The sequence below is a fragment of the Salvelinus fontinalis genome, chromosome 37, assembly GCF_029448725.1.
Source record: "Salvelinus fontinalis isolate EN_2023a chromosome 37, ASM2944872v1, whole genome shotgun sequence".
In the NCBI taxonomy this organism is placed as follows: Eukaryota; Metazoa; Chordata; class Actinopteri; order Salmoniformes; family Salmonidae; genus Salvelinus; species Salvelinus fontinalis.
The window spans coordinates 29722860-29750859 of record NC_074701.1 but is presented as its reverse complement, the minus strand read 5'-3'; the positions used below and the strand labels follow the sequence as shown (position 1 = coordinate 29750859).

The window sequence follows — 28000 nt, the reverse complement described above, 5'->3', positions numbered from 1 at the left end:
TTAGAAATATGTGGTGGAACGGAAGTCGTTGCTTAGCGACAACTAAAAGCGTCTGATAAGTGTGAACTTGCAGTTGCTAGCGGCTTAATTTTGTTTTGTATAATATTTTAATTAGAAATAAAAATATATAATATACATATATAGCTAGCTATGCCACCAAAAAGACAAGGGCCTCTGCAAACAGTGCAAAGAGAGACGGATGATATCAAAAGACAGGTGAGCCAGCTAGCGTTAGCTAGCTAACTTGAGTGCAATGCATGGTAGTTTACCTGCTTTGCTTGGTTGCAGTCATCCTAGGCTACGATCCATCGTATATGTGATACATGTGTTTTACGTTCCATAGGTTGACAGTCTGATAAAAGATGCACGGCTGTCGGGTGGGTCAGGGCGCACAGAGGCATATCAGAGGTAGCTAACGTTGCTACACCCTTCACTTATTCAAATCTGCTAAACGTTAGTTATAGTTAGCTAGCTGCTAACTTATGGATAGTATAACTAGCTAACTTAAAACGTTGCCTTTTCTTCCAGTCGATGCATACATCTACAAAACTTAGTGGAGGAGACAACCAGGAAGCTCAAGAAGTTAACCAAGGTAACGTTATGTATATACAGCATTTATTAAGCTAGCTAGCTACATTCTTTCCTCCATTCATTTTCATCGTTGTTTTGTCTTTGAAATGCTGCTCCATACTTTTGTTGTTTTAGCTAGCTACTATACTTAGCTACACATTTTTCATCTGCTCCGCACTAAAGGCTGATGAGCCAGCCCCAGTGGGGAATTACGACCAGAGGAAGATGGAGGAGGAATGCCGTTTGCGGGGGATTGAGGAGAAGCTGCTGGTCCTAGTCCAGGAGCTCTCTCCGCCCCAGAAACGTGAGGGAGGGTGCGGACCATAGCAATATTTCTTAATAAACGCATTCAAGACTATAGTCCTTGTGATTGTGTAATATTGTCTACATTTTGATCCATGACTTGTGATGATGGTTTCTGTCTCCCAGGCCTCATAGGTGAGTTGTAGGCCCTTTTTTTCAAAACAGACCTGCCTGGCTTCTGCTAGTGGAGGTTGTTATCTACCGCGTAGCTATGTGTTCAAGTAAGACAAGTTCTTGAAACTGCCAGTGTCCAAAGAGAAAGACCATCTGCCCATTTTCTCCCCAGGTCATGCCAAGCCCAGGAAGATGAGGAGGAGGAAGACAGTGAGGAAGAGGAGAGTGAAGAGGAGAGTGTAGAAGATGAGGAAGAAGTTGATGAGGAAGATGTAGTCACAAAGACCATGGAACAAATCCCAGAGTCAGGCACTGCCACATATATGGTCATCAGTGCCTTTAAAGGAGAGCAGGAAGGAGATCTTACCATTCAGGTCAAAATACTGCTCAGACAAATTCACTAGCATACAAAGATCATATCCTGACTGTTTGTGATAATGTAGTTAAACAGTGGTGCTATTTTTTGCTTATCTTTTCAGATGGGTGAGGTCCTGACGATTCTCAGTAAAAATGAGGATGGCTGGTGGCTTGCTCAGGACTCAAAGGGCAGTAAGGGACTAGTCCCCAAAACCTACTTGAAGGTACCATCAGTTGACCAATTCTTTGATGTTGCTTGCTGTAATTCTAATTACAACAAAACATATAGTTTTATCTATGTTGTGCTTGTATGTTTCAGAGATATTCAGACCAGGATGAGGATGATGATGAGGAAGCGTCAGAGGATGAGGAGCTTGAGTCCAAAAGGAAGCAGAGGTGAGGTTCTCTTCATAACCACTAGATGGCAATGTTCACAAATGCGTTGCTCGAAGACTATCACTCCCTGAACAAAATGATTATGACTTTTCTGACTGCTAGACAATCAAGTTTGTTGTTGTTGTTCTGTAATTGATAACACATACATTTACAGTGATGATGATGGTATTCTAGTGTTCCCAATGACTGTCACAGTGAATATCTTCTCACATTGACAGCTCAAACTGGGACAGTGTGAGGAGAGCCATCACTGAGGTAAGAGGAGCTAGTGGTGGACCAGTTCAACTAGATTGTAAAACATCATCTACTACTTGTGTGTGTGTATGCACATGTACATTTGTGTGTGTCTATTCCTGTGTGAAATTATTTTCAGATTGATGCTACTGATGTTCTGTCAGCCATGGGTGCTATCCCTGCTGGGTTCAGGTCATCCACCCTCTCTAAACTACTAGATGAAGGTAAGTCTCTGAACTTAGATCAGCCTTGTCTCACAGAGGCATGACATTCTGCCGGAACAGAAAGACTCGCCTGATCAACAAAAAATGTGTGTATATAGTTCTCCCGAATAATATTTAATCACGTATCATCAGCTTGTGTACTGTGGGCCAGATTGGATGTCATCGATAAAGAACAGCTGCGTCATCTTTTAGTACCCTGTGTTCTGATGTACCATTATCTTCATCAAATACCCACATTTACTAACCCTCTGTGCTACACACACACACACACACACACACACACACACACACACCGCTAATATGTCACAGCAGGCATGCATGCACACAAAGACATAGACATTTTCTGCCATGTCGGTCACCCACCCCAGAGGCTGTATGCTTTTCATGATCTGCATAATTCTTCAATAGTTGGATGGTTTGTACAGTCAAACAAAGGAATAGCTAGTGGACAGGGTCACACCCAATGTTCCCACCAAGCTGCGTGCGTCAGCGGCCGTGCACTTCCTCCGGGACTGCCGTGCAGAAGAAATGCCAGGCAGCGCAGAGACGCAAGAGATTAAACTTCACTGAGTTCACCCCATTAATTTGCACTATATAGATTGTTTTTTCTGCCCCCTTTCAAAGCAACAAAACAAAACAAATCTAACTTTGCAAGATTGAGTCTGATTTTGTGGTAGGCAGAGCCAGAGTGCAAAGGAGTAGAATTCTGTTGGCGGTCTTTCAATCACCAGCGCGTGAATTCACTTTTCAGATCAGAGCGCAGTGCACATTTGTTGATATTCTTTGGTAGGTAGCGAGTTATTAGCCCCGTTAGAAATAAGTATAGGTCAGCAATGGGGAGTTACTGCTTCCTACAAGAGAGCAAAACCTGTAGGCTACATTTCAAGCTGTCTTTGAAAAGCCAGTCAGGTAAAAAGCTTATGTCTTAATTAAAGGGGCAGTGTTGTATTTTGAGACAGACTTGAATATGCAAATAAGCCAATAGGCAGAGGGGTAGTCTACATTGTCTACTTATCTGTATGGTATTAAGAATTACTTTTATTTTGTAAAATGGTTTCTTGAATCATACAACACAATACAATGCAATTTACGGTCACCTATTTAGCCCATGGTGTTACAGACCAAGTAAATCAACATTCATTAATGTCAACTTTTTATAAATCTTATTCAATGTAGGCCTGCATTGAACACTACATGTAGGCTATATCTTAGAAATCAAAAGCTATTTCAACGTGAAATGTAATGGGATTTTGTCCATTGGTTTTGTTGGCAGGCCTACAGTACATTATGCTCAAATATCCATAATAGCCTATTGGCTACTGTCTAAAACTGTAAGGGTACAGCCTCAGTGTTCACTGTAAATACACGCCGGAAGTTGCACAAAATTCTCACAACGTTGAAGTTTCCGCTCATAAGACCTAGAATTTGCTTGTATGTTTTCATAAGGGCCTGTGGCCTGTGTGTTTTACAGGGATTACCTACAGAGCAAGTCACTACATCCAGCCAGAGTTGAGCCAATCCAAACTGTCCTTCAAAGACCTCTTCCGGGACCCAGACACTGGAAAGGTAAGCATTTATACTGAGATGACATTAAAGCAGTTATGGCCAACTTGCAAAGGTCACATCACACAAATAGGTCCTCCTTTAGCTTGATGTATGTTGGGGGTGTGGCAGTCATGACATTTTGTCAGCTGGTGATTGTCAAACAAATAACTGTTGGTCTCATGGTATTTGACCGTTAATTAACATGAACACATTTAGCATCTCCTGGCTTCCACACACAGCCTACAAGCCACTGATGCAGACCTTTGGAACATCTACATTTTTAAAAGTCTAAGAAATCCGTTTAATATAGCCTACACCTTCACAATAAATCCATGATTTATTTTAGATAGACTATTTTCTTCATGTCATGTTTCTTTAGACTATTTCAGAAGAACAGAATAGTATACTCTGAATTGTCCTCATGTTAGGCCCTAATAAGGCTATGTCATATGGCTGTGGGCTACACTAGTTAATTTAGCAAAGAAGATTTGCTCAGAATTCCATGGCATTATTTTTTATTATTTTCTAATATGAACAATACAATTGAACAAAGCTGAATAAAATAGAAAGGATATTTTCTCCAAACGATTTCCAAGGAAGTACGCACATTCGGCTATTCTGTGTTAAGCGCTTAACAGAGAAACAGGTATTCCTATATGCTTAATTTAGAGTTATTTATGCAACTTTAGTTGTTCTACAAACGTTGGGCTATATGTTTTTTATACATTCTAAGGCTGCATCATATGACTCTAATGATGATTTGAAAAAAGCTGATTTGTTTCTTGTACAGGCTGCACACACTTCATCAGTCTCTCATTCACAGTTTGACAAGCACTTGATAATATTCTCACCATGTCTCAAATTTCCTGGTGGCGTTCCCCTTGTGTGACTGTAATTCCCGCTAAAAAATCCATGCCTTTTGCGGCCAAAGTGTCCGCTGTGCCCTTGGGCTGAATATAATACTTATAATTCCCTTCTCCCAGCTGCCGTGCTCCGAAGCACCTCTCACTCACATGGCTCTCTCAGATATCTCAATTCTTATTATCCAATGCCCGTCACGTGATCGGGTCCTTCTCACAGCTAAGAAGTAGGCTGGAAGTGAAGACAGACACATCGGGGACGCAATTGCGCGCGTCCTTATCGAATTCCGAGGCACATATTGCAGATGTTAGAAGAACTGCCCACATTTGTCTACTTTTCATCAGCCAACAAGATGAGTAGGCCTAATGAACAGCGAAAGCACGAGCCTATGTCAATCTACTCTCCTCCATAGTACACATGTTGACCTATTGTATTGTTCAACTTGTTCTTCTGTGCAGTAAATAAATATTCTAACATACAGTACCAGTCAAAAGTTTGGACACACCTACTCATTCAAGGGTTTTTCTTTATTTTTACTATTTTCTACATTGTAGAATAATAGTGAAGACATCAAAACTTCATCAGTCTCTCATTCACCGTTTGACAAGCACTTGATCATATTCTCACCAGGCCTCGAATTTCCCGGTGGCGTTCCCCTTGTGTGGCTGTAATGCCCCTTAAAAAATACATATGCTGACACTTGTTGGCTGCTTTTCCTTCACTCTGCGGTACAACTCCTCCCAAACCATCTCATTTTGGTTGAGGTCAGGTGATTGTGGAGGCCAGGTCATCTGAAGCAGCACTCCATCACCCCCCTTCTTGGTCAAATAGCCCTTACACAGCCTGGAGGTGTGTTGGGTCATTGTACTGTTGAAAAACAAATGATTGTCCCACTGTGCTGTAGGTGTCCTGGAGGACAGGTAGTTTGACCCCGATGATGCGTTGTGAAGACCGCACCACCTTCTGGAGAGCCTTGTGGTTGTGGGCGGTGCAGTTGCCGTACCAGGCGGTGATACAGCCCGACAGGATGCTCTCAATTGTGCATCTGTAAAAGTTTGTGAGGCAAGCCAAATTTATTCAGCCTCCAGAGGTTGAAGAGGCACTGTTGCGCCTTCTTCACCACACTGTCTGTGTGGGTGGACCATTTCAGTTTGTCCGTGATGTGTACGCAGAGGAACTTAAAACTTTCCACCTGCTGTCCCGTCGATGTGGATAGGGGCGTGCTAGCTCTGGTGTTTCCCTGAAGTCCACGATAATTTCCTTTGTTTAATTGATGTTGAGTGAGAGGTTGTTTTCCTAACATCACACTCTGAGTGCCCTCACCTTCTCCCTGTAGGCTGTCTCGTTGTTGTTGGTAATCAAGCCTACTACTGTTGTGTCGTCTGCAAACTTGATGACTGAGTTGGAGGCGTGCTTGGCCACGTAGTCATGGGTGAACAGGGAGTACAAGAGGGGGCTGAGCACGCACCCTTGTGGGGCCCCAGTGTTGAGGATCAGCTAAGTGGAGATGTTGCTTCCTACCTTTACCACCTGGGGGCGGCCCGTCGGGAAGTCCAGGACCCAATTGCACAGGGCGGGGTTGAGACGCAGGGACTCAAGCTTAATGATGATCGTGGAGGGTACTATGGTGTTGAATGATGAGTTATAGTCAATGAACAGCATTCTTACATAGGCATTCCTCTTGTCCAGATGGACAAGTTGAAGTGGGTCTAGGGTGACAGATAAGGTGGAGGTGATATGATTCTTGACTAGCCTCTCAAAGCACTTCATGATGACAGAAGTGAGTGCTATGGGGCGATAGTCATTTAGTTCAGTTACCTTTGCCTTCTGGGGGTACAGGAACAATGGTGGCCATCTTGAAGCATGTGGGGACAGCAGACTGGGATAGGGAGAGATTGAATATGTCCGTAAACACACCAGCCAGCTGGTCTGCGCATACTCTGAGGACACGGCTAGGGCTGGCAGCCTTGCGAGGGTTAACACGTTTAAATGTCTTACTCACGTCGGCCACAGACGAGAGCCCACAGTCCTTGGTAGCAGGCCATTCGGTGGCACTGTATTAACCACAAAGCGGGGCAAAGGTGTTTAGTTTGTCTAGGAGCAAGACGTTGGTGTCTGTGACATGGCTGGTTTTCCTTTTGTAGTCTGTGATTTCCTGTAGACCCTGCCACATACGTCTTGTGTCTGAGCCATTGAATTGCTTCTCCACTTTGTATCTATACTGACATTTCGCTTGTTTGATTGCCTTGCGGAGTGAACGACTACACTGTTTGTATTCTTCTTATTCCACCGGTCTAATGTCCATTGCTTGTGTTTCTTTGCCCAAGCAGGTCTCTTCTTCTTATTTGTATCCTTAGTAGTGGTTTCTTTGCAGCATTTCGACCATGAAGGTCTGATTCATGCAGTCTCCTGAACAGTTGATGTTGAGATGTGTCTGTTACCTGAACCCTGTGAAGCATTTATTTGGGCTGCAATTTCTGAGGCTGGTAACTGTAATGAACTCATCCTCTGGAGCAGAGGTCACTCTGGGTCTTCCTTTCCTGTGGCGGTCCTCATGAGAGCCAGTTTCATCATGGAGCTTGATGGTTTTTGCGACTGCACTTGAAGAAACTTTCAAAGGTCTTGAAATGTTCTGGATTGACTGACCTTCATGTCTTAATGTAATGATGGACTGTCGTTTCTCTTTGCTTATTTGAGCTGTTCTTACTATAATATGGACTTGGTCTTTTACCAAATAGGGCTATCTTCTGTATACCACCTTGTTACAACACAACTGATTGTCTCAAACGCTTTAAGAAGGAAAGAAATTCCACAAATTAACTTTTAACAAGGCACACCTGTTAATTGAAATGAATTCCAGGTGACTACCTCACGAAGCTGGTTGTGAGAATGCCAAGAGTGTGCAAAGCTGTCATCAAGGCAAAGGGTGGCTACTTTGAAGAATCTCAAATATTTTTAGATTTGTTTAACACTTTTTTGGTTACTCATGATTCCATACGTGTTATTTCATAGTTTTGATGTCTTCACTATTATTCTACAATGTAGAAAATAGTAAAAGTAAAGAAAAACCCTTGAATGAGTAGTTGTGTCCAAACTTTTGACTGGTACTGTCAGGGGATGACGCTGGAGAGGAGAAGCAAGTACGGGGAGTCAACCATTTAATAGGGAACGGACATAGAACGAGACAGGACAGCGTCAGCACACTGGTAATAGAGACAAATTACATTCAATGCAGCAACGGGGAACTGACAAATATAGGGAGGTAATAAACAGGTGATGAGTGAGTCCAGGTGAGTCCAATATTGCTGAAGCGCTTGACGAGGGAAGGCAGGTGTGCGTAATAGATGATGGCAGGAGTGCGTGATGCAGGGCAGCCTGGCGCCCTCGAGTGCCAGGGGGGACGAGCAGGAGCAGGCGTAACAGTACCCCCACCGATGGAACCGGGGGTGCCTAGCCAGCTCGTCGGGCTTCCACGCCCTAGCTGGCTCGAGAAGTTTCCTTGCCCCGGTTGGCTTGGAAGGCGCCCATCCCACGTCGAGCCTCAGTCGGATCGTCAGGTCTTGTTCGCCCGGGCCGGCCCAGGAGTTTTTTTTTGGTGACGTCGGATTTGGATTCCGTCGCCGATGGAACCGGGGGTGCCTAAGTCAGCAATAAGCACAGATGTTCCAAAATTCAATCAATTAGCGGGAAAACACTAATCTCAAAAGTGATCGTAACTTGAACCAAACTTGAAACACTATGTATGCCAGTTAGGCTCTACACTGGTTGTAAAGCGGATTGTGCTTAATTTTAAGAAGTTATTTGGCCACTTTAGTTGTGATACAAACCTTATCAAAACATATAGGCCTATGGGCTAGGCTCTATTAGGTTAGACATTGATTTGAAAAAGTTGGTGTGAAAAAGGCATGCACTGTTTCTTGCCTTACTGCACACGCTGGGCATCATTCACAAGTGATAATACATAATTCACAAGTGATAATACATCATTCACAAGTAATAGGCTAAAATTGTAGACCCATCAGACTATTCTTGGTTTAATGTTGTCTTTATGTATCCTAAATAATATATGTGTGAAATTAGTTTGTATTTAGAATGGACCATGAGAAAATACATGGGGGAAAAATAAATGTCATCTACGCACTTAAATGCCAGTCAGGTAGGCTATACTCCTTTTGTAAAGAGAAACAATGTGCTTAACATTAGGAAAGTTGAGAAATAAATATAGTAGGCCTAGCCTACAGAAAGCTGATGGGATCCTCCTCTTTTTATTAGCAGCCATCACTCTGTTTTCTCCCGCAATTACATAACCTATAGAAATGTTGCGCAACATGAGCTCATGGGCTCTCAGGAAGTGTTTGATTTTCTTAAAGTGATTAGAGGGATTTAGAGGGACAATAGAGTGCTGAGTACCAACAGTTAGCAAGTTTGGTAGGCTACTGTTATCAAGAAAAATGCTTTTGCAACCTCTTTACAATAAGGAATTGAGACCAAAAGCTCAAGAGAAGTTTCTAGTATTTAATACCAAGGATACAGTCAGCAGAGTGCATAAATTTAGAAAGTTCACAAAACGTCTTATACTTTTCCCTCCTTTTGGTCACCAACCTCTTGTTGGTGTCACCTCCCCAGCTATACATTTCATGACCCAAATGAGTTTCCCTCCTTTCCCCTGTGGAATGTCCATGGTCCTCTCTTTGTTTAGCCAGATGCCCATCTTCTGTTCTGGGCCTGACCCTGCTCTCTGATCCTCTTATCTGATTAGGTCAACTTTTCTAAATTAGCATACGCACAGTTTCATGGCCTAAAATCCATTAATACTCACAGTAATCATTCACTAAACAGGTTACAAACTAACTACAGTTTAACTTGAACATGTTACATTTTAATAGAATCCATCACTACTAACGACCATCAGCAGCATCAGAGCTTGGAGAAGCCTAGGTACGCGACTAAATGGTCACATGGAATTTGACTGTGGTCATGACGCATGACCGCCGGTGTGGCGGTAATGCGGTCACTGTAACAGCCCTCGTGTCAGTTATTGTGTGTGTGTTGGTGACAATTGTTATTAGTGTGTGCTGTTTCGTTTGACTCAACCATTGTGAGTCAGGACTTTATCTTCATTAGGATGGTGTAGGCATGACTATTTTGCATGTATTAGAAGTAAGAAGGAACCCTCTCGTCCCCCATAGGTTCGTCAGAGGACAGCGAGGACGTCCCTCACTCTGACTGTGTGGAGCTGTAAGAGTATCCCCACCCCAGGGGTCGGAGTTCAAGTCCTCAGTCGGCACATCCGCCTCTGCGCTTTCGACGGTACTCGGGTGGGATACCTCTACCCTGCCGTGCTCACCCATGATGCCTTTTTGACTAGATTGTGTCTTTCTACACTCTTCTCTTGCCCAACATTTGTTCCTTTCAACATACCTAGCTCTTTTTATATAATGTCATTGAGGCTGTTGTGAATGTTGTGAGTGAGGGTCAATCATTTCATTGTTGACCGTCTACTCTTTTTAGGTTCTTAGTAACATCCACACCATCCGAGCCACTTGCCAAGCAAACAACGTCAAGACCTGGTCCTTTTCTCCCCGGGTACTTCATCATTTAGACATCACTGAACACTCAAGCTATTGAAATGGAGCAGAGCGTGCCATGCTGTATAGTCTGAATGTATTTCTGTAAAGCTAAAAGTTTAGTTTAAATGGTTGTTTGGTTTGGTTTCGCAGATGACTGGGAGTCTACCCAGCCTTTTGGACGGGGACTGTTTTCTGAGGTGCAACTCGGACGCTCCTGAGCTGGGAATATTATTTGAACTTGGCGTCACATACATCCGAAATGTAAGCGTTTCTTATACCATTCCTGAGAAAGACTACTCAAGTCTACGTTGTCTTTCAGTGCACTAGCCATGTCTGTAGACTAACCCCTTTAGCCATGCCCTAGGAGGTAGCTGTTATTTCTCCAATGGTGTACTACGAAGACGGTTAATTATAAGCAGTATCTATAACATGATTTTCGAATGATTCTTATTTGCATTTATTTATATTGAGCTCTTGCTCTCCAGTCTACAGGTGAGAGAGGAGACCTGAGCTGTGGCTGGGCCTTCCTGAAGCTCTTTGACACCAACGGAGCACCTGTCCCACACAGGTACTGTACTGCTCCTTTACTGGCCCAGCGCCCCAAAGACTCGCAGCTCGATGTCGCCATCAACACAGATGGCCTAAGAGATATCAAAATCTGATTTCATTGATCGGGTTACGTACTGTAGTGTACATGAGGGTGTCGTAGAACACGAAGATCATCTAGTCAGATTGGTCTTGCCCCTGTTTCACCTGTGCTGATGATCAGATACAGAGAACACCAGACTGCTTTTCCTACGGTAGTACAGTAGGGTATGTGTTGCAGTAGCTGTCTGTCACTAATGAGGAATGCTCTCGGGCTGATGTCGTTCCGTCTCATTTCTCCCTAAGAGATCTGTTCCGAAGCCAAAAAGGACTCGCAGCCCAGTGTCGTCATCAACACATACAGTATGTCAGAAGAGATTTCATAGTCTGGGAGTGAATCTCATGCCTGTGTCTGTCTGTCTTTGTCTGTCTGTCTGTCACTGTCTGTGTATCTGTCTGTAGGACCTATGAATTGCTTGTGCATGGAGGCACACCGTATGAAAAGGACATAGAGGTGGATCCGTCATTAACAAGAGGAGGTATGAACGCGCAAAACGTGCTTGTTAATTACATGTTAATAAATAAAGTTGTATTGAATTGAGAGGTCATTATTACCAATGTTATGTTGAGAATTAAAGTTTCTGTGGTTCTCATCGTCCCTGTGATCTCTTTCTGGTCCCAGCCACAGGAACAGGCATGTTCCAGCAGATGATGTTGTCCAGGAAACTCCCTAAACTCTTCCTCAAGCTGAAATCGCCAAACGTTCGCACAAGGTCACAGCTGAGGTGAGTGTGGATTTTGGAATCGAAGCTACAGCACCTCTTGTCACATAGCTAGCTACAGGAACATCAAAACTACTAACTCCTCTCCCTGCTTTGTCAGTGCTCTTCCAGACACTCTAGTGGGCAGTCTCTCCAGTATACACCTGCTGGTTCTACACAGACAACTACTGGCAGATATTCTGCTTATGGACAGGGCTACCATGCAGAATGCAGGTAACACATGCACGCACGCACACACACTCCCACATACCCATGGATAGGGATAATGGGTTGACTATATATGATATGTTGGATACAGCATCACCACCATTGATCAGGTCAAATACTTAGTGTACATGATTGTGTCTTCCACGTAGAACAGAGTCCGGTTTCCCAATAGCGGTCGAACAGGTTTATGAGTGTTTTTAACGATGCATCGTTCCTATAATGGCCGAAGATGTCACATATTTTCCAAAACAGCACGCAGAGAGAACGTTGGAGCACGTGTTGATACTGATAGGATCGAAAGAAAGGCAGCGCTGCTCTCGGATCAGCTTTCTCCATTCATACTGATGATGGATCAGCACCTAGAGATTAGCTCTTCACCTGACTATGTGTTCTCTTATAGTCCGAGAGCATCTGGTCGTTGTGTTGGTGGCACAGGGCTACGCATTTCTCCTAATTGGAGATTTTTTCCCCCTCCCTCACCTGTCCTCATTTGAATTCCATGCTGTCACTGTCACTCGTCCACTCAAGCTTAACATTGTTGTCATCTATCACCCACCAGGTGCTCTGAAAGAGTTCCTCAATGAGCTTGACACCTTGATGAACTAATTTCCTAACAGTGGTTCACCGTTCTTTGTGCTTGGCGACTTCAACCTCTCGACGTCTGCATTCGATTAATTTCTTTCCAACTTTCTTTCCCCTCCTTGCCTCTTTTAACCTCACCCTTTCCCAATCCCCTCCAACTCACAAGGCAGGCAATACGCTTGACCTCATCTTTACTAGAGGCTGCAGGCCTACTAATCTCACTGCAACTCCCCTTCAGGTCTCTGATCACTACTTTGTTTCCTTTTCTGTCTCCCTCTCCTCCAACCCTAGCCACTCAGCCCCTACCCAGATGGTCATGTGCCGTCGCAATCTTCTCTCTCTCCCACTACGCTCTCCTCTTCTATCCTATCATCTCTACCTTCTGTTAAATCCTTCTGTCTCCTGGTTCTGCCTCTTCAACCCTAGTCTCATCCTATGACTCGCACTGTCCCGTTTCCTCCCGGGCCGGCTCGGTCCTGCCCGCTCATACCTCTCCAACAGGGTTGACAACTCCACGGCATCCCCTCCCAGAGTGCAAAGAACCTTGTCGTTTTCTGCAAACATCAAAGCAGTGACTCGTTCATGCTCTACATCAAACCCCTCCAACTTATCCAGAACACCACAGCACGCCTGGTGTTCAACCTTCCCAAGTTCTCCCATGTCACCCCGCTCCTCTGCACACTCCACTGGCCTGAGCACTCCGTTCGGCCACCTCTGGTCTCTGGGCCTTCCTACCCCTACGGGAGGGAAGCTCCCGCTAAGACCCATCGTTTCTGTCCTGGCACCCCAATAGTGGAACCAGCTTCTCCCTGAAGCTAGGACAGCAGAGTCCCTACCCATCTCCCAAAAACATCTAAAACCCTACCTCTTCAAAGAGTATCTTAAATAATCCCACCACACCCCCTTTTCACCCGACCCGAAATATTACCACCTATATGGCTGCAAATATTGAGACGGCTTATTCTAATGCTTACCCAATAACAATGCACTAAATCACAGATTGCACATCATTGCGCTCCTTTTTACACATCATGAAATATATTGAGGAAAGGATAAGCCTATTGGAAAAATAGTCAATTGATTGAACAAAATTGATTTCAATATGATTAATATATACAGTGGTGCAAAAAAGTATTTAGTCAGCCACCAATTGTGCAAGTTCTCCCACTTAAAAAGATGAGAGAGGCCTGTAATTTTCATCATAGGTACACTTCAACTATGACAGACTAAATGAGCGAAAAAAATCCAGAAAATCACATTGTAGGATTTTTTTATGAATTTATTTGCAAATTATGGTGGAAAATAAGTATTTGGTCACCTACAAACAAGCAAGATTTCTGGCTCTCACAGACCTGTAACTTCTTCTTTAAGAGGCTTCTCTGTCCTCCACTCGTTACCTGTATTAATGGCACCTGTTTGAACTTGTTATCAGTATAAAAGACACCTGTCCACAACCTCAAACAGTCACACTCCAAACTCCACTATGGCCAAGCCCAAAGAGCTGTAAAAGGACACCAGAAACAAAATTGTAGACCTGCACCAGGCTGGGAAGACTGAATCTGCAATAGGTAAGCAGCTTGGTTTGAAGAAATCAACTGTGGGAGCAATTATTAGGAAATGGAAGACATACAAGACCACTGATAATCTCCCTCGATCTGGGGCTCCACGCAAGATCTCACCCCATGGGGTCAAAATGATCACAAGAACGGTGAGCAAAAATCCCAGAACCACACAGGGGGGACCTAGTGAATGACCTGCAGAGAGCTGGGACCAAAGTAACAAAGCCTACCATCAGTAACACACTACGTAACACACTACAGGGACTCAAATCCTGCAGTGCCAGACGTGTCCCCCTACTTAAGCCAGTACATGTCCAGGCCCGTCTGAAGTTTGCTAGAGCATTTGGATGCTCCAGAAGAAGATTGGGAGAATGTCATATGGTCAGATGAAACCAAAATATAACTTTTTGGTAAAAACTCAACTCGTCGTGTTTGGAGGACAAAGAATGTTGAGTTGCAGCCAAAGAACACCATACCTACTGTGAAGCATGGGGGTGGAAACATCATGCTTTGGGGCAGTTTTTCTGCAAAGGGACCAGGACGACTGATCCGTGTAAAGGAAAGAATGAATGGGGCCATGTATCGTGAGATTTTGAGTGAAAACCTCCTTCCATCAGCAAGGGCATTGAAGATGAAACGGGGCTGGGTCTTTCAGCATGACAATGATTCCAAACACACCGCCCGGGCAACGAAGGAGTGGCTTCGTAAGAAGCATTTCAAGGTCCTGGGGTGGCCTAGCCAGTCTCCAGATCTCAACCCCATAGAAAATCTTTGGAGGGAGTTGAAAGTCCGTGTTGCCCAGCAACAGCCCCAAAACATCACTGCTCTAGAGGAGATCTGCATGGAGGAATGGGCCAAAATACCAGCAACAGTGTGTGAAAACCTTGTGAAGACTTACAGAAAATGTTTGACCTCTGTCATTGCCAACAAAGGGTATATAACAAAGTATTGAGAAACTTTTGTTATTGACCAAATACTTATTTATTTTCCACCATAATTTGCGAATAAATTCATTACAAATCCTACAATGTGATTTTCTGGATTTTTTTTCCTCATTTTGTCTGTCATAGTTAGTGTACCTATGATGAAAATTACAGGCCTCTCTCATCTTTTTAAGTGGGAGAACTTGCACAATTGGTGGCTGACTAAATACTTTTTTGCCCCACTGTATACTGTGCCTTCAGAAAGTATTCATACCCCTTGGCTTATTGCACATTTTGTTGTTACAGCCTAAATTCAAAATTGATTAAATTGTGTTTTTTTCTCACCCATCTACACACTACGCCATAATGACAAAGTGAAAACATATTTTTAGAAATTGTTGCTAATTTATTGAACATTTAATATCTTATTTACATGAGTATTCACACCCCTGAGTCAATACTTTGTAGAAGCACCTTTGGCGGTGATTACAGCTGTGAGTCTGTAATACCTACATGTTTCCCTGACCCAGTTTATAATACCTACATGTTTCAAGCAAACCACCATAGTCCCTGTGCCCAAGACTACCGCCCCATAGCACTCACATCTGTAGCTATTAAATGCTTTGAAAGGCTGGTCATGGTTCACATCAACACCATCATCCTAGACACCCTGAACCCACTCCGATTCTCATACCGCCCCAACAGATCCACAGATGGCGCAATCTCTATTGCAGTCCACACTGCCCTTTCCCACCTGGACAAAAGGAACACCTATTTGAGATTGCTGTTCATTGACTATAGCTCTGCATTCAACACCATAGTGCCCTCCAAGCTCTTCACTTAGCTAAGGACCCTGGGACTGAACACTTCCTTCTGCAGCTGGATCCTGGACTTCCTGACGGGCAGTAGGAAACTGAGGGCCGAACACACCCCCATTCACATCGACAGGGATGTAGTGAAGCGGGTTGGGAGATTCAAGTTCCTTGGTATCCACATCACTAAGGCCCTATCATGGTCCAAAAACACCAATCGTGAAAAGTGCATGAAAACGCCTCTTCCCCATCAATAGGCTGAAAAGGTTTGGCATGAACCCTCAGGGCCTCAAAAGGTTCTACAGTTGCACCATTGAGGGCATCTTGACTGGCTGCATCACCGCTTAGTATAGCAACTGCTCTGCATACGAACGCAAGACTACAGAGGGTAGTGCGTACGGCCCAGTACATCGTTCCCTGCCGGCCAGAGAGCGCTAACTATATTTCGCGGTATATATATTTTTCACTTACTTAGCTAGCATCGAATGCTGCAAGCTAGTTTGGCCTACCCAAACACCCAGCTCAAACAGAGAGGGATGCTATATTAGATAGCTGGCTATGGCTATCCAACACTGGAATTCTTCCAAGTAAGGTAGTGCTTGCTGCTGACAGTACACTACTGAAGTGGTTCCCAACCTTTTTGGTTATTGTACCATCAACAGAATTTTGCTCTGCCCGGAGTACTCCTGAAGTACCCCCTCATGTGCATTTTACCAGTAAGCCTATGATCTCATGCATCTTCTCAAGTACCACTTGTGGATAGGCCAAGTTACCCGAGGAGTCCTAGCACTTCTGGTTTGAACCCTGCTGTACTGCATAATTGTAGCGGGTTTACTAACACGTTAGTTCTAGTAGCTATGTTGACTATGACATGACAACGATGTAGGCTGTGTGTAGTGGTTATGATATGAAGGTTTGGCATGGAAATGTTTTTTTTGCCTGGTCACAGACAGCTGATGTGTTGTACACTGAAGTCCACAAGCGAATGGAAAAGGTGAGAGGAGGAGAGCACTTAGATAGATGCAAGAAGGAATTATATATACAACAAGCTGTTTGTATGTGGCTGCTATGAAAGTTAACTGTGTTTGCGTGTAATCAGGAGTGTATTCATTGTGCCAATTCTGTTGAAAACGTTTCTTAAATGGAAGTGAACAAAACGGGGATAAACATACCTGAATTTGTCCAATAGAAACTCTTGTTTGTAACTGTTGGACTAATGTGCACCTACTGTCACGACTTCCGCCGAAGTCGGTCCCTCTCCTTGTTCGGGCGGTGTTCGACGGTCGACGTCACGGACCTTCTAGCCATCACTGATCCATTTGTCATTTTCCATTGGTTTTGTCTTGTTTTCCTTCACACCTGGTTCTAATCCCATCAATTACATGTTGTGTATTTAACCCTCTGTTTCCCCTCATGTCCTTGTCGGAGATTGTTTTGTTTGTGTGTGATGTGCATTTTAGTGTTGGTGTGCGACGGGTTTTGTACCCACTTGTTATGTTGTACATTTTGGTTGTTTTGGAGTTTGTTGGTATAAACGGAGTTGTTTAATAAATACTAAGTTCGTTCTCCTGCGCCTGACTTCCCTGCCACCAACACGCACCCCTTACAGAATCTCCAACCTACCAATGGAGTCAGCAGGAGAAGGTACCTCGGCCATGGAGGTGGAGGAGCGCGTCCAGGAGCATGCGTTAATGCTTTACCATCTGGGCGCCGCCATGGATCGCGTTATCAAGACAATGGACTGCTGGGAGAGACAGCGAGTTCTTCAAGCGCCTCCACCAGCACAACCGGGGTCTCTCCTGAGCGCCCCTTTCCCGCCTGAACCCAGTGGGATCCGTCTCTCCATGCCACAGGAGTACGACGGGAGTGCTGCCAACTGCCAGGGTTTCCTCCTCCAACTAAACCTCTATCTGGCCACGGTCCACCCAGCTCCATCGGACCGTGAGAAGGTGTCCGCTCTCGTCTTGTGCCTCACCGGGAAAGCCCTGGAGTGGGCCAACGCCGTGTGGAGAGAGGGAGATGCGGCGTTGGACCATTTTGAGGAGTTCACCCGCCGTTTCCGGGCAGTCTTCAACCACCTGCCCGAGGGTAGAGCGGTGGGTGAGCGCCTCTACCATCTGAGGCAGGAGACGAGGAGCGCCCAGGAGTTTGCCCTGGAGTTTAGGACCCTGGCTGTTCCATCCCCCAGCGCAGGTTGGAACAACAGGGCCTTGATCGACCACTACCGCTGCAGTCTGCGCGAGGACGTTCGTCGGGAGCTGGCCTGCAGAGACACCACCCTCACTTTCGACCAGCTGGTGGACCTGTCCATCCGGCTGGACAACCTGCTGGCTACTCGCGGACGTCCAGATCGGGGTCTGGTGGTTCCATCCTGCCGCACCCCATCTCTGATACCCATGGATCTGGGATGGGCGGTGCGCAGGGAGACCGGAGGGGTTTCCACTCGTGCACCATCTGTGGCCACAGAGGTCACACTGCTGGTCGGTGCCGGATAGGTTCCTCTGGGAATCGAGGGAGCAGGCAGGGCGCTCTGGCGTCACCCCAGGTGAGCTGGCACCATTCTCACCCAGAGTCCTCTGTTGCTCATATCTTTGTCACTTTTTTCCTGAGTTTTCCCCGCATTTCCAGCATAAGGCGCTCATAGATTCAGGCGCGGCTGGGAATTTCATTGATAGAGCGTTAGCTCATAGGTTCCCGTGGATGTGCCCTTCCCCGTTCACGCCTTAGATAGTCGACCATTAGGGTCAGGGTTAATTAGGGAGGTTACCGCTCCTTTGGGCATGGTGACGCAGGGGGGTCACACGGAGAAAATTTGTATTTTCCTTATTGACTCTCCTGCGTTTCCCGTGGTGCTGGGCCTACCCTGGTTAGCTTGTCATAAACCCACTGTTTCTTGGCCACAGAGGACTCTCACGGGGTGGTCGCGAGAGTCCTCAGGTAGGTGTTTAGTGGTGTCTGTTGGTGCTACTACGGTGGAGAGTCCAGACCAGGTCTCCACCGTGCACATTCCTCCTGAATATGCCGATTTGGCTCTCGCATTCTCTAAAAAGAAGGCGACTCAATTACCAACTCATCGACGGGGCGATTGTGCGATAGATCTACTGGTAGACGCTGCACTTCCCAGGAGTCACGTGTATCCCCTCTCACAGGCGGAGACGGAGGCTATGGAAACATATGTCTCCGAATCCCTGCGTCAGGGGTACATTCGGTCCTCCACTTCACCCGTCTCCTCGAGTTTCTTTTTTGTGAAGAAGGAGGGAGGTCTGCGTCCGTGTATTGACTACCGGGGTCTTAATCAGATCACAGTGAGGTATAGTTACCCGCTACCGCTCATAGCCACAGCGATAGAGTCAATGCACAGGGCGCGCTTCTTAACCAAACTAGATCTCAGGAGCGCTTACAATCTAGTGTGTATCCGAGAGGGAGACGAGTGGAAGACGGCTTTCAGTACCACCTCTGGGCACTATGAGTACCTCGTCATGCCGTACAGGTTGATGAATGCGCCATCAGTCTTCCAAGCTTTTGTAGACCAGATTTTCAGGGACTTGCAGGGTGTAGTGGTGTATATTGATGACATTTTGATATACTCCGCTACACGCGCCGAGCATGTGTCCCTGGTGCGCAAAGTGCTTGGTCGCCTGTTGGAGCATGACCTGTAAGTCAAGGCTGAGAAATGCCTGTTCTTCCAACAGTCCGTCTCCTTCCTAGGGTATCACATTTCCACGTCAGGGATGGAGATTGAGAGTGACCGCATTGCAGCCGTGCGTAATTGGCCGACTCCCACCACGGTTAAGGAGGTGCAGCGATTCTTAGGGTTTGCCAACTACTACCGGTTTATCCTGGGTTGTGGTCAGGTAGCGGCTCCTATTACTTCACTGCTGAAGGGGGGCCCGGTGCGCTTGCAGTGGACAGCTGAGGTGGACAGGGCTTTCAGTCACCTGAGGGCTTTGTTTACCTCGGCTCCCGTGCTGGCCCATCCGGATCCCTCTTTGGCGTTCATAGTGGAGGTGGACGCGTCCGAGGCTGGGATAGGAGCTGTGTTCTCTCAGCACTCGGGTATGCCACTGAAGCTCCGCCCTTGTGCCTTCTTCTCGAAGAAGCTCAGCCCGGCGGAGCGAAACTATGAGTGGGGGACCGGAAGTTGTTGGCTGTCGTCAAGGCACTGAAGGCGTGGAGACATTGGCTTGAGGGGGCTAGAAACCCTTTTCTCATCTGGACTGACCACTGCAATCTGGAGTACATCTGAGCGGCGAGTCTGACTGAACCCTCGCCAGGCAAGGTGGGCCATGTTTTTCACACGTTTTGTGTTTACCCTTTCTTACAGACCAGGCTCCCAGAACGTTAAGGGAGACGCATTGTCCCGGCTGTATGACACAGAGGAGCGGCACTTGGATCCCAATCCCATACTCCCCGCCTCTTGTTTGGTGGCGCCGGTAGTGTGGGAGCTGGACGCGGACATTGAGCGGGTGTCACGTGTAGAGCCCGCTCCCCCTTAGTGTCCAGCTGGGCGTCTGTACGTTCCGTCTGCTGTCCGCGACCGTCTGATCTATTGGGCCTACACATCACCCTCCTCCGGTCATCCTGGGATCGGTCGGACGGTGCGCTGTCTTAGTGGGAAGTACTGGTGGCCCACTTTAGCTAAAGACGTGAGGGTTTATGTTTCCTCCTGCTCGGTGTGCGCCCAGTGCAAGGTCTGCGCGCAGTGCAAGGTGGAGTACGTGTCGGGCGGTGTTCGGGGTCGACGTCACCGACCTTCTAGCCATCACTGATCCATTTGTCATTTTCCATTGGTTTTGTCTTGTCTTCCTTCACACCTGGTTCCAATCCCATCAATTACATGTTGTGTATTTAAACCTCTGTTTCCCCTCATGTCCTTGTCGGAGATTGTTTTGTTTGTATGTGATGTGCATTTTAGTGTTGGTGTGTGACGGGTTTTGTACCCACTTGTTATGTTGTACATTTTGGTTGTTTTGGAGTTTGTCAGTATTTATTAATCAACTCCGTATATACCAAGTTCGTTCTCCTGCTCCTGACTTCCCTGCCACCAACACGCACCCCTTACACCTACGTTGTAAACTTTCATTCATTGGCTAGGTTGTAGCAACCTCATGATGGGTACAGGGAAAATTTAAGTATCATGTAGTAGCCTATATCTATCGATGTTACATTGAGCTGGGTGAATGGATTATGAATGACAGTCATCCAATATGCCATGTTCATAATTATATATAAAAAAAATCATGCTCCCTCATCTTAAACGGCACCGACTGCCGCTGATACACACACACTACATATTTCAGTTGTTTGTCATTATGTAGAATAAGGCTGTAACATAACAATGTGGAAGAAGTCAAGGGGTCTGAATGCTTTCTGAATGCACTGTATTCCCTCAATTACCTCAACTACCTCGTACCCCTGCACATTGACTCTGTACCGGTACTCCTTGTATATTGCCTTGTTTTTGTTTTTATGGTGTTACTATGTTTTTTTTATTCAGCAAATATTTGTCTTACTTTTTAACTCTGCATTGTTGCCGAATAGAACCGGTATAAAGTCTACACCTGTTCTATACAGCCAACTCCATTGTAGTGGTCTCAGTGACATGTTGGATTTGCAACAAGCATAACGCTTTGTATTCAGGACAAAAATGTAAATTCTTTGCCACATTGTTTTTGCAGTATTACTTAAGTGTCTTGTTGCAAACAGGATGCATATTTTGGAGTATTTTAATTCTGTACAGGCTTCCTTCTTTTCACTCTGTCATTTAGGTTAGTTTTGTGGAGTAACTATAATGTTGTTGATCCATCCTCAGTTTTGTCATATCACAACCATTCAACTCTAACTCTTTTAAAATCACCATGGGCCTCGTGGTGAAATCCCTAAGCAATTTCCTTCCTCTCCGGTAACTGAGTTAGGAAAGACGCCTGTATCTTTGTAGCGACTGGGTGTATTGATACATCATCCAAAGGCCTTATTGATAACTTCACCATGCTCAAAGGGATTTTCACTGTCTGCTTTTTTATATTTTTACACATCTACCAATTGGTGCCCTTTGCAAGGCATTGAAAAACAACCTGTTCTTTGTGGTTGAATCTGTGCTTGAAATTCACTACTTGTCACGCCCTGGCCTTAGTTATCTTTGTTTTCTTTATTATTTTACTTAGGTCAGGGTGTGACATGGGGGATGTATGTATTTTGTATTGTCTAGGGTTTTTTGTATGTTTATAGGGCAGTGTCTAGTCTAGGTGTATGTATGTCTATTGTTGCCTAGATTGGTTCTCAATTAGAGACAGCTGTCTATCGTTGTCTCTGATTGGGAGCCATATCTAGGCAGCCATATTCATTGGGTAGTTTCGTGGGTTATTGTCTATGTCTATATGTAAGTTGCCTGTGTCTGCACTGTGTCTGCACTGTGTCATTTATAGCTTCACGTTCGTCGATAATTGTTTTTGTATAGTTTGTAAAGTGTTCTTCGTTTTCGTGATAATAAATAGAGAAGAATGCATTCACTTCACGCTGCGCCTTGGTCCTCCTCTCTTCCACCATACGACGACCGTGACAGAATAACCCACCAAACAAGGACCAAGCAGCGTGAAAGGGAGGAACAGCATTTGGTGGAAAAATGGACCCGGGAGAAGGATGAGTGGAAAACAACCTAGGAGGAAATAGAGAGTTGGTCGATCGATCCAGGCAGAGTGCCGGAGCCCGCCTGCGATTCAATGGAACAGTGCGAGGAGGGATACAGGAGAATGGAGGAGTAATGGGGTGTGAATACTTTCTGAAGGCACTGTATAGGCCCATGTAGCCTATTTATCTTTTTATGCAAGTCATCTTTCGGTTTTCATTTGAAACATTTTTTATCCTCCAATTGTAAATGTGACAGACAGACAGACAGACAGACAGACAGACAGACAGACAGACAGACAGACTCTCACTGTTGCTGCCTGTTATAGACCCCCCTCAGCTTCCAGCTGTGCCCCGGACACCATATATGAATTGATTGCACCCCGTCTATCTTCGGAGTTCGTTCTGTTAGGTGACTTAAACTGGGATATGCTTAACACCCCGGCAGTCCTACAATCTAAGCTTGATGCCCTCAATCTCACACAAATCATCAAGGAACCCACCAGGTACAACCCTAATCCATAAACATGGGCACCCTCATAGATATTGCCCTCCAAATACACCTCTGCTGTTTTCAATCAGGATCTCAGCGATCACTGCCTCATTGCCTGCATCTGCTATGGGTCCGCGGTCAAACGACCACCCCTCATCACTGTCAAACGCTCCCTAAAACACTTCTGAGAGCAGGCCTTTCTAATCGACCTGGACCGGGTATCCTGGAAGGATATTGACCTCATCCCGTCAGTCGAGGATGCCCGGTCGTTCTTTAAAACTAAATAAGCATGCCCCTTTCAAAAAATGTAGAACTAAGAACAGATATAGCCCTTGGTTCACTCCAGACCTGACTGCCCTCGACCAGCACAAAAACACCCTGTGGCGAACTGCACTAGCATCGAATAGTCCCTGCGATATGCGACTGTTCAGGGAAGTCAAGAACCAATACACGCAGTCAGTCAGGAAAGCAAAGGCTAGCTTTTTCCAACAGAAATGTGCATCCTGTAACTCTAACTCCCAATTTTTTTGGGACACTTTAAAGTCCATGGAGAATAAGAGCACCTCCTCCCAGCTGCCAACTGCACTGAGGCTAGGAAACACTGTCACCACCGATAAATCCACGATAATCGAAAATTTCAATAAGCATTTCTCTACAGCTGGCCATGCTTTCCTCCTGGCTACCCCAACCCCGGCCAACAGCTCCGCACCCCCCCGCAGCTACTTGCCCAAGCCTCCCCCGTTTCTCCTTCACCCAAATCCAGATAGCAGATGTTCTGAAAAAGCTGCAAAACCTGGACCCGTACAAATCAGCTGGGCTAGACAATCTGGACCCTCTCTTTCTAAAATGATCTGCCGCCATTGTTGCAACCTCTATTACCAGTCTGTTCAACCTCTCTTTCGTATCGTCCGAGATCCCTAAAGATTGGAAAGCTGCCGCGGTCATCCCCCTCTTCAAAGGGGGTGACACTCTAGACCCAAACTGTTACAGACCTATATCCATCCTACCCTGCCTTTCTAAAGTCTTAGAAAGCCAAGTCAATTAAGAGATCACTGACCATTTCGAATCCCACCGTACCTTCTCTGCTGTGCAATCCCGTTTCCGAGCTGGTCACGGGTGCACCTAAACCACGCTTAAGGTACTAAACGATATCGTAACCCCCATCGATAAAGGACAGTACTGTGCAGCCGTCTTCATCGACCTGGCCAAGGCTTTCGTCCTCTGTCAATCACCGTATTCTTATTGGCAGACTCAACAGTCTTGGTTTCTCAAATGACTGCCTCGCCTGGTTCACCAACTACTTCTCAGACAGAGTTCAGTGTGTTAAATCGGATGGCCTGTTGTCTGGACCTCTGACAGTCTCTATGGCGGTGCTGTAGGGATCAATTCTCGGGCCGACTGTTTTCTCTGTATATATCAGCGATGTCGCTCTTGCTGCGGGTGATTCCCTGATCCACCTTTACGCAGACGACACCATTCTATATACATCTGGCCCTTCTTTGGACACTGTGTTAACAAACCTCCAAACGAGCTTCAATGCCATACAACACTCCGTGGCCTCCAACTGCTCTTAAATGCTAGTAAAAATAAATGCATGCTTTTCAACCATTCTCTGTCCGCACCCACCCGCCCAACTAGCATCAGTACTCTGGACGGTTCCGACTTAGAATATATGGACAACTACAAATACCTAGGTGTCTGGCTAGACTGTAAACTCTCCTTCCAGGCTCACATTAAGCATCTCCAATCCAAAATTAAATCTAGAATCGGCTTCCTATTTCGCAACAAAGCCTCCTTCACTCACACCGCCAAACATACCCTCGTAAAACTGACTATCCTACCGATCCTCGACTTCGGCAATGTCATCTACAAAATAGCCAAACTGAATGCAGTCTATCACAGTGCCATCCGTTTTGTCACCAAAGCCCCATACACCACCCACCAGTGCGACCTGTATGCTCTCGTCGGCTAGACCTCGCTACATATTCGTTGCCAGACCCACTGTCTCCAGGTCATCTATTAGTCTTTACTAGGTAAAGCTCCACCTTATCTCAGCTCACTGGTCACTATAACAACACCCACCCATAGCATGCGCTCCAGCAGGTATATTTCACTGGTCATCCCCAAAGCCAACACCTCCTTTGGCCGCCTTTCCTTCCAGTTCTCTGCTGCCGATGACTGGAACGAGTTGCAAAAATCGCTGAAGCTGGAGACTTATATTTCTCTCCCTAACTTTAAACATCAACTATCTGAGCAGCTAACCGATCGCTGCAGCTGTACATAGTCCATCTGTAAATAGCCCACCCAATCTACCTACCGCTTCCCCATATTGTTTTTATTAACTTTTCTGCTCTTTTGCACACCATTATTTCTACTTGCACATCATCATCTGCTCATCTATCATTCCAGTGTTCATTTTCTAAATTGTAATTACTTCACTATTTATTTAAATAGGTTAGGCCTATTTATTGCCTAACCTCCTCATGCCATTTGCACACACACTTTATTTTTTTCTATTGTGTTGTTGACTGTATGTTTTGTTTATTCCATGTGTAACTCTGTGTTGTTGTTTGTGTCACGCTGCTTTGCTTTATCTTTGCCAGGTCGCAGTTGTAAATGAGAGTAGCCTACCTGGTTAAATAAAGGTGAAATATAAAAAAATAAACATCTTGATTCTACGTTGAGTGTACAAAACATTAAGAACTCTTTCCATGACAGACTAACCAGGTGAATCCAGGTGAAAGAGAAGATCCCTTATTGATGTCACCTGTTAAACACACTTTTATTTTATTTAACCTTTATTTAACTAGGCAAGTCAGTTAAGAACACATTCTTATTTACACTGACGGCCAAATCCGGACTACGCTGGGCCAATTGTGCATTGACTAGAATACAGTATATACATATGAAAAGAGTAAAACAGTATGCAAACATTATTGAAGTGACCAGTGATTCCATGTCTATGTACATAGGGCAGCAGCCTTGAAGGTGCAGGGATGAGTAACCGTGTGGTAGCCGGCTAGTGACAGTGACTAAGTTCAAGGAAGGGTACTGGGTGGAGCCAATCATTGTAGATGAATGGGAGGAGACTTGTTAAAGAAGGTTTTCTAAGCCTTGAGACAATTGAGACATGGATTGTGTATGTGTGTAATTCAGAGGGTGAATGGGCAAGACAAAAGATTGATGTGCCTTTGAACGGGGTATGGTAGTAGGTGCCAGGCGAACCGGTTTGAGTGTGTCAAAAACTGTAACGCTGCTGGGTTTTTTCACATTCAACAGTTTCCCGTGTGTTTCAAAAATGGTCCACCTCCCAAAGGTTATCCAGCTAACTTGACACAACTGTGGGAAGCATTGAAGTCAACATAGGCCAGCATCCCCATTGAATGCTTTCGACACCTTGTAGAGTCCATGCCGAAGACATGAGGCTGTTCTGTGGGCAAAAGGGGGTGCAACTCAATATTAGGAAAGTGTTCCTAATGTTTTATACATTCAGTGTATGTTTAACTCAGATCTTCTGTGTATTTTGAATTACATTTTAATTAACCTTTATTTAACTAGGCAAGTCAGTTAAGAACAAATTCTTATTTACAATGACGGCCTACTCCGGCAAAACCCTCCCCTAACCCGGATGACGCTGGGCCAATTGTGCGCTACCCTATGGGACTCCAGATCACGGCCGGTTGTGATACAGTCCGGGATCAAACCAGGGTCTATAGTGACGCCTCTAGCACTGCGATGCAGTGCATTAGACCTCTGAGCCACTTGGGAGCAGTGTATATAGTGACACTTAGCTGTTCTGCGAGTGGTCTGAGGCAGTTGGTAAATGACAAGCGTTTTCAAGTTCAACTTTAGTAACAATGGTTTTGGGAAACAGAACAGAGATTTAACGATGCTCCTATGAAGGTTCTAATGATGAATTTAGCCTTAAGATGCTTTTGGGGAACCGGGCCCAGGAAGGTAATCTTGTCAGATTGGTGTTGCCCCTGTTTCACCTATGCGGCTGATCAGATACAGAGAACACCAGACTGCTTTTCCTACGGTAGTACAGTACGGTATGTGTTGCAGTAGCTGTTCGTTACTAATGAGGAATTTTCTCGGGCCGATGTCACTCCCCAACAGATCTGATCTGTAGTCCTCTGCTGGCCACCTTCCCAGAGATCATGGACCAATCGGACCTGCTGGATGCCCTGAGGGTAAATTCCGTTGCCGGATCGAGGCTAGCTCATCTCACCACCCCCTGATAACCTAATGCAATTCAGACCCTATTTTCAGGAATCAGTGGGCTCTTTTATAGACTTATTGGCTAGCTACAGTGTATTTACTATAATGTTTACTCTAATGCTGACTGAATTGTTTTTCTGTTCAGAAGTCTTGGTTGGAGGCTGAGAGCAATATGAAGAGATCTGAAAAGGTAAGCAAATCCTTAGAGCAGACCTTTCTGAACATTCAGACACAGATTAAGCCTAATCCTGAACGGAAGTATTTTTGATTGAGTTTCTCCATTTTAAAGTGCTTTTTAGTGTGCACGAAACCGGCCCTTACGTATTTTTCTGGTGGTTGAGGAATTGTGAAGCTATTTTTTGTGGCACTGCTGAACTGGCTTGTTCTGTGGGTATGTGTTTTGTGTGATGGTGGATTTGCGTGTGTGTGGGGGGTTTTCAGAGGGACCTACCGCTGCTGAAGAGAAAGTTTGTGAGGGTATACATGGACAACATGTATCCTCTCCTCTACTCAGCTGACCTGCCCCCTCCTCGCTGGGCTGATGAGATGGTGGAGAACCAGCGGGCACGAGTCATCTTCAACAGTTCCCTGGAACCATTCCACACACACAACCCCGACAGCCCCCCTCGCCACCAAGCCTTTGACATCTCACAGCTCACCTATGACCTCCTCTGCATGGCCCAATAGCAACTGCATAAATCCCTCTGTTTCCAGAGTTATTTATTCGAAATTATAAACTGGGGGGTTCGAGCCCTGAATGCTGATTGGCTGACAGCCGTGGTATATCAGAGCGTATACCATTGGTATGACAGAACCGTTGGTAACCAGTTTATAATAGCAATAAGGCACCTCGGGGGGTTGTGGTATATGGCCAATATACCACGGCTAAGGGCTGTATCCAGGCACTCCACGTTGCGCCGTGCTTAAGAACAGCATATTGGCCATATGCCACATCCCCTCTGGCATTATTGCTTAGTTATATCTTACTATTTAGTTTTTGTATTTTTCTATATATATAATAAACTATAATAGATGACA

General features: G+C 45.4%; 1 protein-coding gene across 2 annotated transcripts; it reads left to right on the top strand.

Moving 5' to 3' along the window:
- On the top strand, nucleotides 1-28000 carry nphp1 (nephronophthisis 1). 2 transcript variants are annotated; one of them, XM_055902752.1, is made up of 20 exons: nucleotides 1-216; nucleotides 344-408; nucleotides 529-592; nucleotides 754-884; nucleotides 1160-1361; nucleotides 1467-1568; nucleotides 1664-1740; nucleotides 1959-1995; nucleotides 2114-2198; nucleotides 3670-3764; nucleotides 9794-9922; nucleotides 10116-10190; nucleotides 10325-10435; nucleotides 10660-10742; nucleotides 11222-11298; nucleotides 11442-11544; nucleotides 11642-11754; nucleotides 26861-26934; nucleotides 27108-27152; nucleotides 27404-28000. In XM_055902752.1, the coding sequence occupies exons 1-20, from the start codon at nucleotides 151-153 to the stop codon at nucleotides 27647-27649; spliced, it is 1980 nt and encodes a 659-aa protein (XP_055758727.1). In that variant the 5' UTR covers nucleotides 1-150; the 3' UTR covers nucleotides 27650-28000. The 2 variants fall into 2 exon arrangements, with proteins under 2 accessions (XP_055758727.1, XP_055758729.1); XM_055902754.1 differs by lacking the exon at nucleotides 26861-26934 and having other exon boundaries at nucleotides 27404-27492.

What these genes read in the sequence shown, in the direction of transcription:
- nphp1 (XM_055902752.1), top strand. Translation starts at nt 151, where the DNA reads ATGCCACCAAAAAGACAAGGGCCTCTGCAAACAGTGCAAAGAGAGACG. An exon ending in AGCTCAAGAAGTTAACCAAG is followed by an intron (nt 593 to 753) that starts GTAACGTTATGT and finishes TCCGCACTAAAG; the next exon opens with GCTGATGAGCCAGCCCCAGT. An exon ending in GGAGCACCTGTCCCACACAG is followed by an intron (nt 10,743 to 11,221) that starts GTACTGTACTGC and finishes ATCTGTCTGTAG; the next exon opens with GACCTATGAATTGCTTGTGC.